Genomic DNA, 16541 nt, shown 5'->3' on the forward strand with positions numbered 1-16541 from the left:
TCCATAAAACAAACTCCAGCCACTAGGCGGAAACATCACAAAAAGAAACAAAAAAATGCACCCCGCTTCCTCGGACGGCCAAAGGCATGTTCAGTGAGTCAGTCCATCTGGAGGCACCTGAGAAACATACCATGACTTCCTCAGTCCATTGGTTTTATGAAAGACAATGCTTGTTGTGGGCATGTAAATATTTTGCAGCCATCCTTAGTATCTAGTCTCAATTTGGCTGGAAACATCAGTGCAAAAGCGATCTTCCGTTGATGTAAGAGTTTCTTGCATTCCTTGAATCAATCCCGTTTCTTCTCTGCCGCATTCAAAGTAAGAATACTCTATTTGGTAACAAACACCAACAGGTTTGCCCTTAATAAAAATCATTGTTTTACAGTAACCATAGTTTAACTATGGTATTTGTAGTTAAAACATAGTAACAACAAAATAAACATGGTTACTGTCATGTTTAAAAAAAATTGTATAATCATGGTTACTATATGGAAACTACAGTATTACTGTTGTAAAATCATGTTTAATTGTATCAAAACCATGATTTCTGCAAAGAAAGCCATGTTGGCAGCAGTCATGGTTATATTACTATAGTGAAACCATGGCTAATTTTTGTTAAGATCTTTAATAAAATCCTTTTCTCCAATTAATTAATCAACATTTTGCGGGGGGCCCGGGTAGATCAGCAAGTAAAGATGCTGACTACCACACCTGGGGTCGCAAGTTCGAATCCAGGGTGTGCTGAGTGACTCCAGTCAGGCTTCCTAAGCAACCAATTGGCCTGGTTGCTAGGGTGAGTAGAGTCAATTTGGGTTAACCTCCTCATGGTCACTATCAGGTGGTTTTCGCTCTCGGTGGGTCACATGGCGAGTTGTGCATGGATGCCACGGAGAATAGCGTGAGCCTCCACGCGCTAGGTCTCCGCGGTAACGCGCTCAACAAGCCACGTGATAAGATGTGTGGATTGACCGTCTCAGACACGGAGGCAACTGAGATTCGTCCTCCGCCACCCGGATTGAGGCGAGTCACTCAAACTCTACTGCACATATATTCATTATTCTGGAGTTGTACATCACTATAGAAGGAACTTAAAATGGATACGAGGGATGTGACGTGGCTCGAGTGTTTTAATCATACGCAGAAATCACACATCTTCATCAGTGGAGTAAGGAAACATATTGTCAATGAACACCCCAATCGCTTTAGTAAATGTTTTATGCCTGTCCAAATTAGCACTGAATGCTTGCTTAAAAACAGAAGGGAGTTTGTGCAGTTTCAGCTCATCCGCGGCTCTGTGCGCGCCGCACGCTATCTTTCCCTGGTGATTTCAGTGTAATTTATCATGTCGCTTTATTACCAGTATACAGCATTTGTGTCGAGTGATGTCTGCACACAGTGCCTGTTTTTAAATGTTTTTTGACCATCGCTGTTGTAATTGACTGCAAAAAGAAAATGTTTCCAGACAGAAAACCTGAATAATGCAGGGGACTTCTCTATCAGTGGCTCGTTTTCTCCACTTGCCATTTTCAAGTACACACAATGCTTGCAGAACAGTGATGTCATCAAGCTGACCCACGTGAAACACAGGTGGAGTGTGTCCATCTACAGATCTATTCAGGTGCATTAGCTGAAGGGGTGGATTTTCAAAATCCTTTTATCTATTGTCCTCACTTATTCTTATTATATTAATCAATGTTTTGTTCTCTTTTCCTAAAAGGTACATGTAATATGTATGTGATTTGAGAGGTGACTGAGGGTCTGACCAATGTCAGGAATGCAGTTAACAGTGCTTACTCATTTAACCCAGCCTCCAGAGAATGTGCATTTTATGTTGTATTGCATGTATTCCATTTCTATTTCATAATGAATCATATACCCTATTTAACTAGATGCAGTAATAGTGTGCTCTCTTGTTCAATGGAATGCCCTTTTGTTTCTCTCTGTGCTCTGTCCTAATGTTCCACAGATGTGAGGCCCAGCATTCCATCTGGGTTGGGGAAAAGGCCCTCTATTCCAGTGGAGAAGATAACACCTCCACACACTGAATGTCTAAATAACTTATGTCTCTGAATTATTTATGGTTATTGTGCCCTCTCAAATGTAACTTTGCCATAGTCGAAAACAACTTCCAAGGATTTTAACTGCTCTCCTTGGTACCCCTTTGACGTAAAGGAATAAGGAGTAGCCATAACTGATAACCTCTGATATCTGACCATAAGTCTGTTTCAACCAAGGATGGGACCTCGATTCATGTTATGGCTAACAATTATTGTTTGCAAGAAGACGAAAACAGTCCATATTTGTAATATGTTAAAATGTTTGAAATAGCTGACCTACCAGAATGCTAGAAATTGTGGTACGATGACACCCTTAATGTAATTTGCATAAGACTATAATTGCTTTGGAAAGTTTGTAAAACTTAACTTCGACTGTCCTTCTAATAGTTGCATTTCATTGACTCATGATGACTACTGAACATGCAGAGAACAACTCTCTCATTTGATTATTGCAAAACCTGACTCGAGTTTTATTCTTCAATATACATATTGAGGACCCAGCTGTTACCCCCTACATAGCGGAGCTTGTAACTGTGCGTGTCTATTTGACGCTTTATTTTTTTCTCAAAACCTTGTGCTCCAGATCCATCAATAAACCTGAGGTGAACCGCGGTGCCAATGCTTCCCGAAACGTGGGTGAACCGTACGTTTTTTTTTGTTTAGAGATGTTGCCGCATATAGAGAAAAGAAAATCATATAGATCAGTGGTTCTCAGCCTTTTTGACTCCAAGGCCCCGCCACTGTCCAAGACAATATGTGAAGTCCCCGTCGCCCGAAAGTAGATGTGTCTGATTAAAATAATTAATCTTGGATAATTGTAGAAGTTTCAGAAAGTGTCTGTTTATAATTTGTAGGCATACATCTTAAAAGTATTTTTTAGCATTTTAATTAAGTTGAATTATTTTAATATTTCTTATTTTAAATCAATTTTAAGTCAACTTGAGGCCCCCTTGGAAGTGTGTTGAGGCCCCCTAGTGTCAACAAACGTTAAAGACAGTTGTTTATGTAGAAACCAATTGGTCCTCAGTGTCCTTTGTGGGCGTGACATGGGAGGCGCTTAAGGCAGTTCTTAGGGGGCGGATCATACAACATAACTCATTCATTAAAAAGATCACAGCATAGGAATTCATGGAATTGGAAAAGAAAATTTAAAGTGCTGAAACAGAGCTGAAGCGCCAAATGTAATCAAATGGTCTTAGAGAGTTGACTCAAATGTAAAAATATATATAAAATATAGGTATAATACTATTTTGTCACAGAAGGTAACATTTTGCTTATTCAGGGCAAGACAAACATACTTTGAGTTGGGAAACAAGGCAGGACACTTCTTGCCAGATATATAAAACAGAGAGAGTTTTTTTCCACCATTCCTTCAGTGAAGTCTTCTGGAGGCAATATATTTACCTCTGCCACAGATATTAACAAGGCCTTTAAGAATTCTATTTCGATCTTTTTTTTTTCTGTATTCTTATTAACAATTTTTATTGATTCCATTCAACAAATGCAATCAATACACGCACCCCAGTGGTCATAAATATTTAGAAACATAAAAAAACATAAAAAGTATACTTTCAAAAAACCAATGCACACACACACACATATAAAACTACAAATCCCTCTCCACTGCCCCTCCCCGAGAACCCCCAAAAAGGCCAAATATCTACCCCACTTCTATTAAACAAATCAGCCTTCTAAAGTTTCCCAGCCTTCTAAATGTCACCTCCTCGAAAGCCGCCACCCCGCCCATCACTGTGCACCACTCCTGAAATTAGGGTGCTCCAGCCGACTTCTATCCCCTAAGAATGATCCATTTGCCGATCATAATTCCGGCTAAGACCCAACTTTTTATGTATCTATCCCCAATATTAATGACCACACCATCGCCTAAAATACAGAGTCTGGGGCAAAATGAAATTTGAGTGTCCAAAACGTCACACATAAAACTCTGAACCCTCAACCAAAAATCTTAACACACCACCAAAAAACATGCGTTGTGTCCCCATCTTCTGATTGGCATCGCCAGTAGGTATGTGTGTCTTTAAGACCAAGCCTATACAATCTAGAGGGGGTTCAATAGAATTGATGTAAAATCTTGAATTGCATAAGGTGCACCCTTGCATCTCTAGATGTAGACTTGTTGTTTTTTAGAATCCTAGCCCACACTCCCTCTTCCAATACCAAGTTTAAATCTTTCTCCCATAATCTTTTGAGAGAAGTTGAAGCTCCGTTCCACAGACTCTGAATTAGCAGGGAGTAATACATTGATGCCTTGTGACCTTTTTTGGAGGAGTTTGTTGAGGTAATTAAAGCCTTGCCAAATGGTAAGGCACCAGAGCCAGATGGTTTTTGCCATAGACTTTTTTTTTTATTTATTTTTTTTTTAGATCTTACTGTATGTCACAGAACTGGCTCCACTTATGGTAGAAGTTTACACAAAGTCATTAAAGAAAGGTGAACTACCACCAACCACAGCACAAGCCCTGATCATTCTCATTCTTACAAAAGTTAAAGACCCAAATTAATGTAAAAGTTATCATCCAATTTCCGTGATCCAGTTAGAGGAAAATATTGTCTAAAATTCTGGCTAATCGATTAAGCAGAGTACTTACACCTCTTATACATATAGATCAAGTGGGGTTTATTAGTGGTCGTAATTCTTCTGATAATATTAGACGTTTTATAAATATTATGTGGTCAGTAGCGAATGATCAGACCCCGATTGCTGCCATCTCACTTGACGCCAAGAAGGCACTTGATAGGGTGGAATAGGACTATATTTTTAAGATTTCGGAAATGTACAGGTTTGGGAACACTTTTATTTGGTGTATTAAGTTAATCTATAAACATCTGTCAGTGGCAGTGCAAACTAATGGGCTTCACTACATTTGTCTATCGCTGGGAAGGTCAATGTTGTAAAAAATTAATTGTATCCCCAAATGTAATTACTTACTGCAGTCTCTCCCTCTAGAAGTTCCTCTTTCTATTTTAAACAATTTGATAGAATATCTAAGTCCTTTATTTGGAATGGTAAATTACCTCGGTTGCATTTCAGTAAGTTAAATAGACCAATTGACAAAGGAGGTTTTGGCCTCCCCAAAATTTTGTTTTATTACAATGTTTTTAATCTTAGACACTTGGCCACTGGTCTCTCCCACAGAGCCTATCCCTAGAACAACACTGAACAAGCGGTCCTTGCCTCAATTTCACCACTGCAATTAAATTGCCTAGAGAAGTAAAAATGCATCCCATTATTTCACACTTGCATTCAGTATGGACAAAGGTTTCCCGTATGTTAAATTCTGATACTTACCTAAATGTTTCCTCAAGTATATGGCTGAAACCCAAATTATGTATTAACAAGTCCCCCTTTTGCTGGAAAGAATGGATAGAGAGGGGTGCTGCTACACTTGGTGACCTTTATGAAAACAAAGCTTTGAGATCATTTGAAAATATAACAGCAACTTGGGATTTTTACGTCTCAATTTGTCAGGTATTTACAGTTGCGGCACTTACTTTGTACTATTTTTGGTGGTAGTACACAGCCCCCTAAAGCTGCAGACACTCTCTGTATGGTGGTCACAGCCTTTGGAAAGGGGCATGAAGCATAAGTGTATTTATTATTCCTCACTGATTAAGAGTCTTGGTGATGGGGTCTTAACAGCTCTTAAGAGGTTATGGGAAAGAGATTTGAACTTGGTACTGGAGGATGGGGAGTGGGAAATAATTGTAAAAAATATTACAACTATGTCAAGGGATGCAAGGGTATGCCTTATTCAATTTAAGATTTTGCATAGTTTCTACTGGACTCCCTCTAGATTGTTTAGGCTTGGTTTAAAAGATACACCTACCTCCTGACGATATCAGTTGGAGGATGGAGACATAGCCCATGCTCTGTGATTCTGCGCAAAGATTCAAAAATTCTGGTTATGAGTCCAGAATTTGATCTGTGAGGTTTTAGATACTCAAAATTAATTCTGCCTTATTTAAAGTAATTAAATAAGGTGACAAATATACAACAATCTGGGTCCAAACTAGTGTAATGATTGGAAGACAGATAATTCTTAGAGGACGGAAGACAACTGATGCTCCCTCATTTCAAGAATGGTTCACCGAATTGGGCAGGGTAGCGGCATTCGAAAAGATGTCATATAAACAGATTAGATGCATATAGTAAGAAATGGGACAAACACATGACCTTCCTGGAAGGCTCTCGTGAGGACCTTTCTTTTTCTTCACCTTCGTTTACATGTGTATACTCAGGCTTGGACCACGGGAATGTTTGTCGGGGGTTGGGGACTGGGAGGGGGATAGGGAATTAATGGGGGTTAAAGGGGGATAATGGTTGACTCTGTGCATGTATATTTTGCTTTATTCTGTATTGTGTTTGAGAATCAATCAATAAAAAAATTTTAATCTGAAAAAGATTTACACATTTCAATTTCATAACAAATTTACATCAAATAGAACTGTGTAATATTTAAAAAAATTACACTAATAGGGGGCCTGGGTAGCTCAGTGGTAAAGACGCTGGCTACCACCCCTGGAGCATGATGACTTAAAAAGCACATTGGGAATACCAAATTGGGAGAAAAAGCGAAAAAAATAAATAAATAAATAAATTACACGAATAAAACTTGTTTTTAATTTGAGTGTAAGGTTCTGCTCTCTACTAAGTGCTAGAAGTATGGCAATTTAGTAAGGCTTGAGTCTAGCATTTGTGTTTAAGGCAGCAGCAAAACATAGTGAAGTACATTTAAAATTGTGTTTAGATCAGTTTCTAAAATTAATTTTAGCTTGTCATTTCATATCAACAGCAAAGCTGAGAGGCACAAACCTTCTGTCACAACTTTTGGCATCGGTTTCTCTTTGGCATCACTCAACACCTGAGGACAAAATACAACAAAGTTACCATCCTTTTCAGACTAAACGAAACAATCAATACAAAAGTTGTAGCATACATTTTGCTAAATATATAGTCAAATTATTTCAACAGCAACCTAACCTGCCACCCATTAACAGGGTCTTGTTGTTGTACATTTTCTTCTGGTGACAGATCCGGTCTTTCTGGACTCATTGATAGAGTCACATCTACTTCTACATAATCTGAAGATGAAAAATAATCACTAGAAAACCACAACAAAGATAGATACTAACTCTTTTATAAGCAAAGACATATTATATATATATATATATATATATATATATTACTCAATTAATTATATTTCCAAATTGCATAAGTGGTTCCTAGCTTATAATAATAATAATAATAATAATAAAAAAAATTAAAAACTTTTCATTGGATTAAGTAAACTCATGAAAATGAATACAAAATTACATTTTAGGAGACAGGTGTCTTACCAGGTACATCAATGACAGTTTGAGTGTTTATGCTTTCTGTTGTCTTTTTAAAGGCCTCTAACTGTGTTTGCTTTGTTGCACAGCAATATCTGTAAAGTCTGCATATTTTCTGAACAGCCATCTTGGTAAAGGATTCCATCACCGCTGTGAGTTTCGCCTGCAACAGTTAGTGATGAATTTACAGGACATCATCTCACAACAATCACCTGCACCAGTATATAATTTTGGAACAAGCTGGATTCTATACATTTAACTGAATTCTTTGGCAGGATGAAACATCTTAAAGTACAAGTAAAGCAGTGCTCGAATTGAATCAAGTCTTATGGGGGGTCGCCACCATAAGACTTTTTTTTTTTTTTTTTGGTGGTGGTGGTGGTGGGGGGTAGTCTCGCAATATACAATTTATACAAAATATACAATATATTTATTTGATCATAATATGCATATCTATATACTATTTATTAAAAACAGGCTTACATAAAAGAACAGGCTTTTGTGTTGATAAAGAATAAAAACAAATATACATTCTCAGTCCAATGTTATATAACAAAGAGAGATAAGCTACTATTCTTCTTTTAAATGGTTTACTCCAAGTAATACTGGATTTAGAGGGTGACAAAGCAGCAGACCCAAAAGGGCAACTATGACAAATATACCAGGGGACTACATACTACAAGTGCCTTTGAAGACCCGTAAATGCATGTGACTTCAAAACATTGAAATGTCTCAAAAACAGTAGAAAACAATCAGATGGTTTCCAGACTCACTAAGAGTTCACAGTATTACTGTTTTTACTGTATTTTGGATCAAATCAATGCAGGCTTGGTGAGCAGAAGAGACTTTTGAACAGTAGTGTACATTCAACAGAATAATTCTAGCATTATTTATCAATGTAGTACTTACTACCCTAAAAACAACTGGATGATTGATGTGACACTTTGTGATAATAATGTTTCTTCCAAAAGACTTGTTTAAATGCATGAAACTAGTTTATTAGATATTAAAAATATAAATTGTGACAAGGCAGGCTGTCAGTCTGTGTGTTATTGTTGGTGGGGATTTTTCAATGATTTCAGTGCAGTTACATTGTTACGTCAGTAGGTTATGAGTGAGTCAGTCAGGACTATTCAACCGTTTCAGTCAAAAAGGCTGCTTTATTCAGGAACAAACAATGCTATGGTTATCAGTATGTCAATCATTGCTATTTCAAGAGTGAATCCGACTTTGCAGTGTGTACATGGCCATTGGTCCTCCTCTTAGCAGCATGAAAAACAAGTTTTATACAAATTCTGAATGGATTATATATAGCATAGAAAGCACACAACGAGCACTCCCTTTATAATCACTAAAAAGCTGTCACTCATCTTCATCACGATCTCTAGCACCTCCAAAATGAGTAAGCCTAAATGTTTCCAATGTATGCAAGGAATACAAAAGCCCCGACATGGAGTGGATAGATACAGTAGATATATATATATAGAGAGAGAAAATTACCCCTCAAAAAAGTCAGTAAGAAGCTTTCTCTTCCCGACTGCGAGTGTAGATTTATTATTCTCCATTTTTTAGCTAAAGTTAGCTTGACCGGAGCGGCGCCAAGCAAGCAGTCATGTCAATGATGTCATGCGCTTAGCGGTCTTTAGATGTGGGACGGGGCGTTTACATTTTAAAGAGACATGACAACTAGCCTATAAACAAACTTAAGATAAATTATTGTAAATAATTAATTCGTGAAATGTACCATATCCACTGCATGAATTTAATCAGATTTGTCATTATTTTTTACTAAAATATAAGTATCTTGGGGACCCCCTAAGTCTATTTTTTACTTCTTATGGGGGGTCCCGGATTAAATTCGAGCACTGAAGTCTCATACAAAATTTACTCTACATAGAAATAATATAGATTATATAGAGGTGCATAATAAGTCAAGGAACATATGTGACAGATCATCTGGATAACTGACAAAAATCTTTTATACACATTTAAGTGTTTTACACACAATTAAAGGGATAAAAAAAAAACAAATCTTTTTTTTAATCCAATTCTGTTTGACTTTCTTTTCTCTGTGGAAGACAAAAGGAAATGTTAGGATGAATGACAGCCCCAGTCACCATTTACTTTCACTATATAAAATAAAAGATGCAATGAAAGTGAATGATGACAGATAAACTAACATACTGACTAACATCTCCTTTTGTGTTCCACTTCAACAAGTCATGAGGGTTTTAAACCACATGCAGGTGAGTAAATAATGACACAATTTTCATTTACGGTTGAACCATTCCCTTAAATAGCGAGCAACATACAACAACGACATTCAGCAGCAGAGTAAATATAAACATACCCGTTTACGCTGCCTCTCATTCATTTCAATCGTTTGAGATGTGACGGGACATTCACAGTCAAGAACTTTCTGAATTTCTTCTCGAGCTGTTTCTGTCAGCAGAGTCATTATAGACACTGTTTGTTGCTGAAATAATTCATACTCCACCATTGTGCCCACTCAGTGATTTGGGTTTTTGTATTAATGTGAGAATGCAGGAAATCTGCGACACAAACGATTTCGTGAGATATTAAATAAAAAAACGCGGGTTTTTTTTAGTTCACGTTGTTTCCATCTCACAACCTTGAGAAACTTGCCACTACTTCCACCAGGAGAACTATAGGTTTTTTCAAAATAAAAGTAGTGGGTCGGCGGGAATTTTAATTTATGACGACTAAACATACTGAACGGTTAGATTTAAATATTTATCAGAATCAGAATCAGCTTTATTGCCAAGTATGCTTACACATACATGGAATTTGTCTTGGTGACAGAAGCTTCCAGTGTACAACAATACAAAAACAATACAAAAAACAGCAGCAAGACATAGATAATAATAACTAATAAAACTAATTATACACATGGTACACACGCTCAAGGTTGTTTTGACTGCACCAGACAGCCAGCTGTTCAACCTCCCTTCTGTATGCAGACTCATCGTCTTCTCGGATGAGGCCGATGACAGTGGTGTCGTCTGCAAACTTCAGGAGCTTGACAGAGGGGTCCTTGGCGATGCAGTCTTTGGTGTAGAGGGAGAAGAGTAGTGGGGAGAGCACACATCCCTGGGGGGCACCAGTGCTGATTGTACAGGTGCTGGAAGTGAACTTCCCCTGTCTCACAAGCTGCTGCCTGTCCGTCAGAAAGCTGGTAATCCATTGACAGATAGACATGGGAACAGAGAGTTGGTGTAATTTATTCTGGAGTATAGCTGGGATGATGGTGTTGAAAGCTGAACTGAAGTCCACAAAAAGGATCCTTGCATATGTCCCTGGTCTGTCCAGATGTTGCAGGATATGATGCAATCCCATGTTGACTGCATCATCCACAGACCTGTTTGCTCAATAAGCAAATTTAAGGGGATCTAGAAAGGGTCCAGTGATGTTCTTCAGGTGGGCCAACACCAGTCTCTCAAATGATTTCATGACCACAGACGTCAGGGCGACAGGTCTGTAGTTATTAAGTCCTGTGATTTTTGGTTTCTTTGGGACAGGAATAATCAGAATCAGAATCAGCTTTATTGCCAAGTATGCTTACACATACAAGGAATTTGTCTTGGTGACAGGAGCTTCCAGTGTACAACAATACAAAAACAATACAAAAACAGCAGCAAGATAGATAATAATAATAATAAAAAAATAATAATTATACACATACGTACAGACACACACATACATACATACACATGGGTAGTGCAAATCTAATACAAATCTGTTATGTACAGTGCAAATGTTTTTGTTTTGTTTTTTCCAGAGGAATGAAATGACAGAAGAGGTTGGATGTGTTGGATAAATATAAGAAAGACTAAACTGTGTATTGCACATAGTTATTGCTCAATGGGGCAATTTAACTGTTCATGAGATGGATAGCCTGAGGGAAAAAACTGTTCCTGTGCCTGACGGTTCTGGTGCTCAGAGCTCTGAAGCGTCGGCCAGAAGGCAACAGTTCAAAAAGGTAATGGGCAGGGTGAGTGGGGTCCAGAGTGATTTTTCCAGCCTTTTTCCTCACTCTGGAAGTGTATAGTTCTTGAAGGGGGAGCAGGGGGCAACCAATAATCCTCTCAGCAGTCTGAACTGTCCTCTGTAGTCTTCTGATGTCTGATTTCGTGGCTGAACCAAACCAGACAGTTATTGAAGTGCAGAGGACAGACTTAATGACTGCTGAGTTGAACTGTATCAGCAGCGCCTGTGGCAGGTTGAATTTCCTCAGCTGGCGAAGGAAGTACAACCTCTGCTGGGCCTTTTTCACAATGGAGTCAATGTGGGTCTCCCACTTCAGGTCCTGTGAGATGGTAGTGCCCAGGAACCTGAATGACTCCACTGCTGCCACAGTGCTGTGTAAAATGGTGAGGGGGGTCAGTGTTGGGGTGTTTCTCCTAAAGTCCACAATGATCTCCACCATTTTGAGCATGTTCAGATCCAGGTTGTTTTGACTGCACCAGATGGTCAGCTGCTCAACCTCCCTTCTGTACGCAGACTCATCATCATCTCGGATGAGGCCGATGACAGTGGTGTCGTCTGCAAACTTCAGGAGCTTGACAGAAGGGTCCTTGGCGATGCAGTCATTGGTGTAGAGGGAGAAGAGTAGTGGGGAGAGCACACATCCCTGGGGGGCACCAGTGCTGATTGTACAGGTGCTGGAAGTGAGTTTCCCCTGTCTCACAAACTGCTGCCTGTCCGTCAGAAAGCTGGTAATCCACTGACAGATAGACAAGGGAACAGAAAGTTGGTGTAATTTAATCTGGAGTATAGCTGGGATGATGGTGTTGAAAGCCGAACTGAAATCCACAAAAAATAATAATTGAGCGTTTGAAGCAGCATGGGACTTCACACTGCTCCAGTGATCTATTGAAGATCTGTGTGAAGATGGGGGCAAGCTGGTTAGCACAGGATCGAAGACACGCTGGTGAGACGCCATCTGGGCCTGAAGCCTTCCTTGTCTTTTGTTTCCGAAAGACGGGGCTCACATCATCTTCACAGATCTTAAGTGCAGGTTGAGTAGCAGTAGGGGGGAGGAGGGGGTTGCAGGAGGTTTTGGTGTTTGTGTGAAGTGAAGGTCAGAGTGGGTGTGGGGTGTGAGATTGGGCCTTTCAAATCTACAGTAGAACACATTCAGGTCGTCAGCCAGTTGTTGGTCCACCACAGGGTTGGGGGTAGGAGTCCTGTAATTTGTGAGTTGTTTCATGCCACTCCACACTGATGCAGGGTCGTTAGCTGAAAACTTGTTTTTCAGCTTCTCAGAGTATCTTCTTTTATCCACTCTGATTTCCGTGTTCAGTGTGTTCCTGGCCTGATTGAACAAGACTTTATCCCCACCCCTGTAAGCATCCTCTTTGGCCTGACGAAGCTGCCTGAGCTCTGCTGTAAACCATATATATATATGACTGGTGCCCCACAATGTTATAGGTCGATTGTCACAATAAATTCGGAATCACTTTTATTTTGAAAATGAAACTATCCGGCAGCCATACTCAAGTATGTTAATATATTGGACTTTTTGCGCCCTAGAAGGGCACTTCTAGAAGGGGACGATACTTGAAGGGTCATTCCAAACAAATGTAAGAATTTTTTCACAAAAGGCCCTTTAACAAGACTTTTAGTAAAGGGTACATTCAAACTGTAGTGCCACGCTATCTTCAGAGTGCCCACATCAAGAGCTTTGTCCTTTGTTGTGAGCAGGGCATAGGGATGATCACTTTCGATTGGCACTCGCCCATTTTATTGAAATTTTTCACACTCTGGGTTTTGGAACGCGGAAGTAAATGATTGCAGGGTAAACTTCGACAGCGGTGAATGGGAGATCACAGCAAATATTATTTTCACTTACCTATTTGCTCCAAGACCAAAAGAAAAAATCCACTCTTACGTTTTAATGACTATCCAGAAGAGGAAAAAATAGAGAGCTGTGGATTAAGACAGTAAAATGTGAGAAGATGCCAAATTTACTGTCACTCTCTCAGCAGCTGTAATAGAAACCCCCTCACAGCTGTGGAAATTCGTTTAAAAAAAAATTCAAAGGTAATGTAACACAAACCATAATGTTATAAATTTACACTCAATATTTAAAAAATGTATAATATAAAAAATTGCGACATTTAAGCTGCTAAATAAGGCAGAAACTAATGGAGTTATATATGTGCCAAAAATTCAGCAAAATTATATTTTGAGCGCGCAAAAATGTTCTGTGCACGCAAGATGATATTTTGTGCATGTACGTTGATATTTGAGAGCAAAATAAAATAAATAAATAAATAAATTTTGACCGCACAAGATCATATTTTGAGCGCACAAAAAGTTATTTTGCACACGAAAGATGATTTTTTTTAATTAACATTTTTATTGATGAATATATATATATATATATATATATATATATATATATATATATATATATATATATATATATAAACAATTATAAAAAACACACAACATACACTAAATCAACATTTAAAATTTAACCCCACTTAATACCCCCCATCACCAAACCCACCCTAATCCTCAACGAACACCCCTGTGGTCACAAATAGATGCACACAAAAAACAACCAAACATAATAATCATATATAACTACAACAAAACATCTCTCTCCCCAGCCCCTCCCAGAGAGTCCACCAAAAACACCAAGTAAATACCCCACTTCCTGTCGAATAAATTCTGAACCCCCAGCCTTCTGCTTGCCATCCCTTCAAAAGCAGCCACTCTCTCCATCTCCGCACACCACTCTGGAAATGAGGGTGCCCTATCTCACTTAATAATAATGACTGAATAATTTGCTTTCCCACCATAATGCTGGTCAGAACCCAGTTTTTTATGTGTTTATCCCCAAAATGTATGAACACCCCATCACCTAATATACAAAGTCTGGGGCAGAGTGGAATTCGAGTTCCTTAAAACGTCACACAAAATTTTTTTATTTTTTAACCAAAATTCCTGAATCTTAACATGCCCCCAAAAAGCATGGGTTGTGTCTCCGTCTTCTGATTGGCATCGCCAGCAGGTGGGTGTGTCTTTAAGGCCAAGCCTATACAATCTACAGGGGGTCCAGTAGAATCTATGTAAAATCTTAAATTGCATAAGGCGCACACTTGCATCTATAGATGCAGACTTAACATTTTTTAGAATTCTAGTCCACTCTCTCTCCTCCAATACCAAGTTTAAATCTTTCTCCCATAATCTCTTGAGAGAAATTGAAGCTCCGTCCCCCAGACTTAACAGGGAGTATTACACTGATGCCTTTTCCAAAAGCAGCAATCACCCCATGATTAATTGTTTTGCATGTGCAAGATCTCACTCGCTCTCTCTCTGCGCTCTGCGTGCACTCTGAACTTTAGACTGCTCTCTTGATTTTACACCGGTATTCCGTAAGTCCCGCCTCCTATGTCAGGATTGCTATTAGGAGCTGCTTACAAGTGATTGTGATTGGATGGTTGAGGTAGCTACAGCAACCATGAACATCTCAGTGTAAATATTGCTGAAGAGCCAACAGGCACAATGCTCCAAATTCAGTACACACTTTATATACTGTTTGCAGTTACCATTACAAAAGATATTTACCCTGTGGATTATAGACATACCAGGAATACTGTAAGGCTTAACTTACTGTAATGTAAGTTTTTCAAAATATAGTAGCCTGAGATCATGCAATGCTAATGAGTACTTTCTATTGTTATACTGTTTGCAGTCTCAAACAAGTGATGTTCAATATACTGTACATTTAATTTACCCCAAACTATGACAGGAGACATTATAAGCCTCTTTTCATTTTCTTTCATTTCTTCTCATTAATCATTTTTGCCATAAGGGTTGTGGTAGAATGCATAAACTTAATAAAAACAGCATACTGAACATTTCAAGATATCTCAGAGCTTTGAAATGCAAACATAAACAACTTTTCTTATTTATTATCAAGAATAGAATGTTAATTTAGGCAATATTTATAATATTTACACTACCGTTCAAAAGTTTGGGGTCACTTGCCTGAAATGTTTCTCATGATCTTAAAAATCTTTTGATCAGTAGGCGTATGCTTAAATGTTTGAAATTAGTTTTGTAGACAAAAATATAATTGTGCCAACATATTAATTTATTTAATTAAAAACTAAAATTGTATAAAAAAAAAATAGTTTTTGAAATGGATGACTTGAACCGAATAATTAAGAAAAGCAGCCAATAAGTGCCCAACACTGATGGGAACTCCTTCAATACTGATTAAAAAGCATCCCAGGGTGATACCTCAAGAAGTTGGTTGAGAAAATGTCAAGAGTACATTTCTGCAAAATCAAGTGTGGCCACTTTGAAGATGCTAAAATATAACACAGTTTTGATTTATTTTGGATTTTTTTTTTTAGTCACAACATAATTCCCATATTTCCATTTCTGTTATTCAATAGTTGTGATGACTTTACTATTATTCTAAAATGTGGGGAAAAAAATAAATAAATAAAATAAAGAATGAGTAAGTGACCCTAAACTTTTGAACGGTAGTGTATAATATACAATGCTGATGAAAAAATGGGAAAGGACACACTAAAGAAGGTGGGCAAAATAACATGTTTATTGAATAAAATAATACTTAATGTAATAATAACAAAAAGAAGAAGATTCAGTTGTTGCAGATCCATGGTAGACTGTAATCTGGTCACATTTAGTTTAATAAACTGATCTCTTAGAATATCCTTTGGGATAGATGGAATTAAGTTCCCCCTAAAGTACACTATTCTGTTTTGCAATGTAGTTTTACACATGGGAGAGATTATATTAATATAATTTCAGGTTAAAGTGATAGCTAACAAGGCCAAGCAAGTAGCTACATAAGTGTAACTTGGTTACATTAATTCAACTCAAATTGTGAAACTTGTGTATTAAATAAATTCAATGCACACAGACTGAAGTAGTTTAAGTCTTTGGTTCTTTTAATTGTGACGATTTTGGCTCACATTTAACAAAAACCCACCAATTCACTATCTCAAAAAATTAGAATACATCATAAGACCAATAAAAAAAACATTTTTAGTGAATTGTTGGCCTTCTGGAAAGTATGTTCATTTACTGTATATGTACTCAATACTTGGTAGGGGCTCCTTTTGC

At 38.0% G+C, this 16541-nt stretch overlaps 2 protein-coding genes across 6 annotated transcripts in view; one reads left to right on the forward strand and one right to left on the reverse strand.

Moving 5' to 3' along the window:
- The window catches only part of LOC127429774 (porphobilinogen deaminase-like), a 71449-nt gene that overhangs the window by 10849 nt on the left and 44059 nt on the right, over positions 1 to 16541 (forward strand). The gene's annotated exons all lie outside the window — the stretch shown is intronic.
- Positions 1 to 16541, reverse strand: part of LOC127429773 (zinc finger protein 85-like) — a 60357-nt gene that overhangs the window by 8344 nt on the left and 35472 nt on the right. The window contains exons 1-5 of one of the 5 annotated variants that reach the window (XM_051678938.1): positions 9760 to 10048; positions 7416 to 7572; positions 7060 to 7160; positions 6892 to 6940; positions 5906 to 5956 (exon numbers count right to left, since the gene is read on the reverse strand). The exons of 2 other annotated variants lie outside the window; for them this stretch is intronic. In XM_051678938.1, the coding sequence (XP_051534898.1) occupies positions 5906 to 5956; positions 6892 to 6940; positions 7060 to 7160; positions 7416 to 7572; positions 9760 to 9909 (508 nt within the window). In that variant the 5' untranslated portion in view covers positions 9910 to 10048. Of the gene's footprint in view, positions 1 to 5367; positions 5473 to 5570; positions 5641 to 5905; positions 5957 to 6891; positions 6941 to 7059; positions 7161 to 7415; positions 7573 to 8909; positions 9049 to 9759; positions 10049 to 16541 lie in introns of those variants that run through there. 2 more of the 5 variants (XM_051678941.1, XM_051678943.1) reach the window with 2 other exon arrangements.

Source organism: Myxocyprinus asiaticus, chromosome 39, assembly GCF_019703515.2.
Source record: "Myxocyprinus asiaticus isolate MX2 ecotype Aquarium Trade chromosome 39, UBuf_Myxa_2, whole genome shotgun sequence".
Taxonomy (NCBI): Eukaryota; Metazoa; Chordata; class Actinopteri; order Cypriniformes; family Catostomidae; genus Myxocyprinus; species Myxocyprinus asiaticus.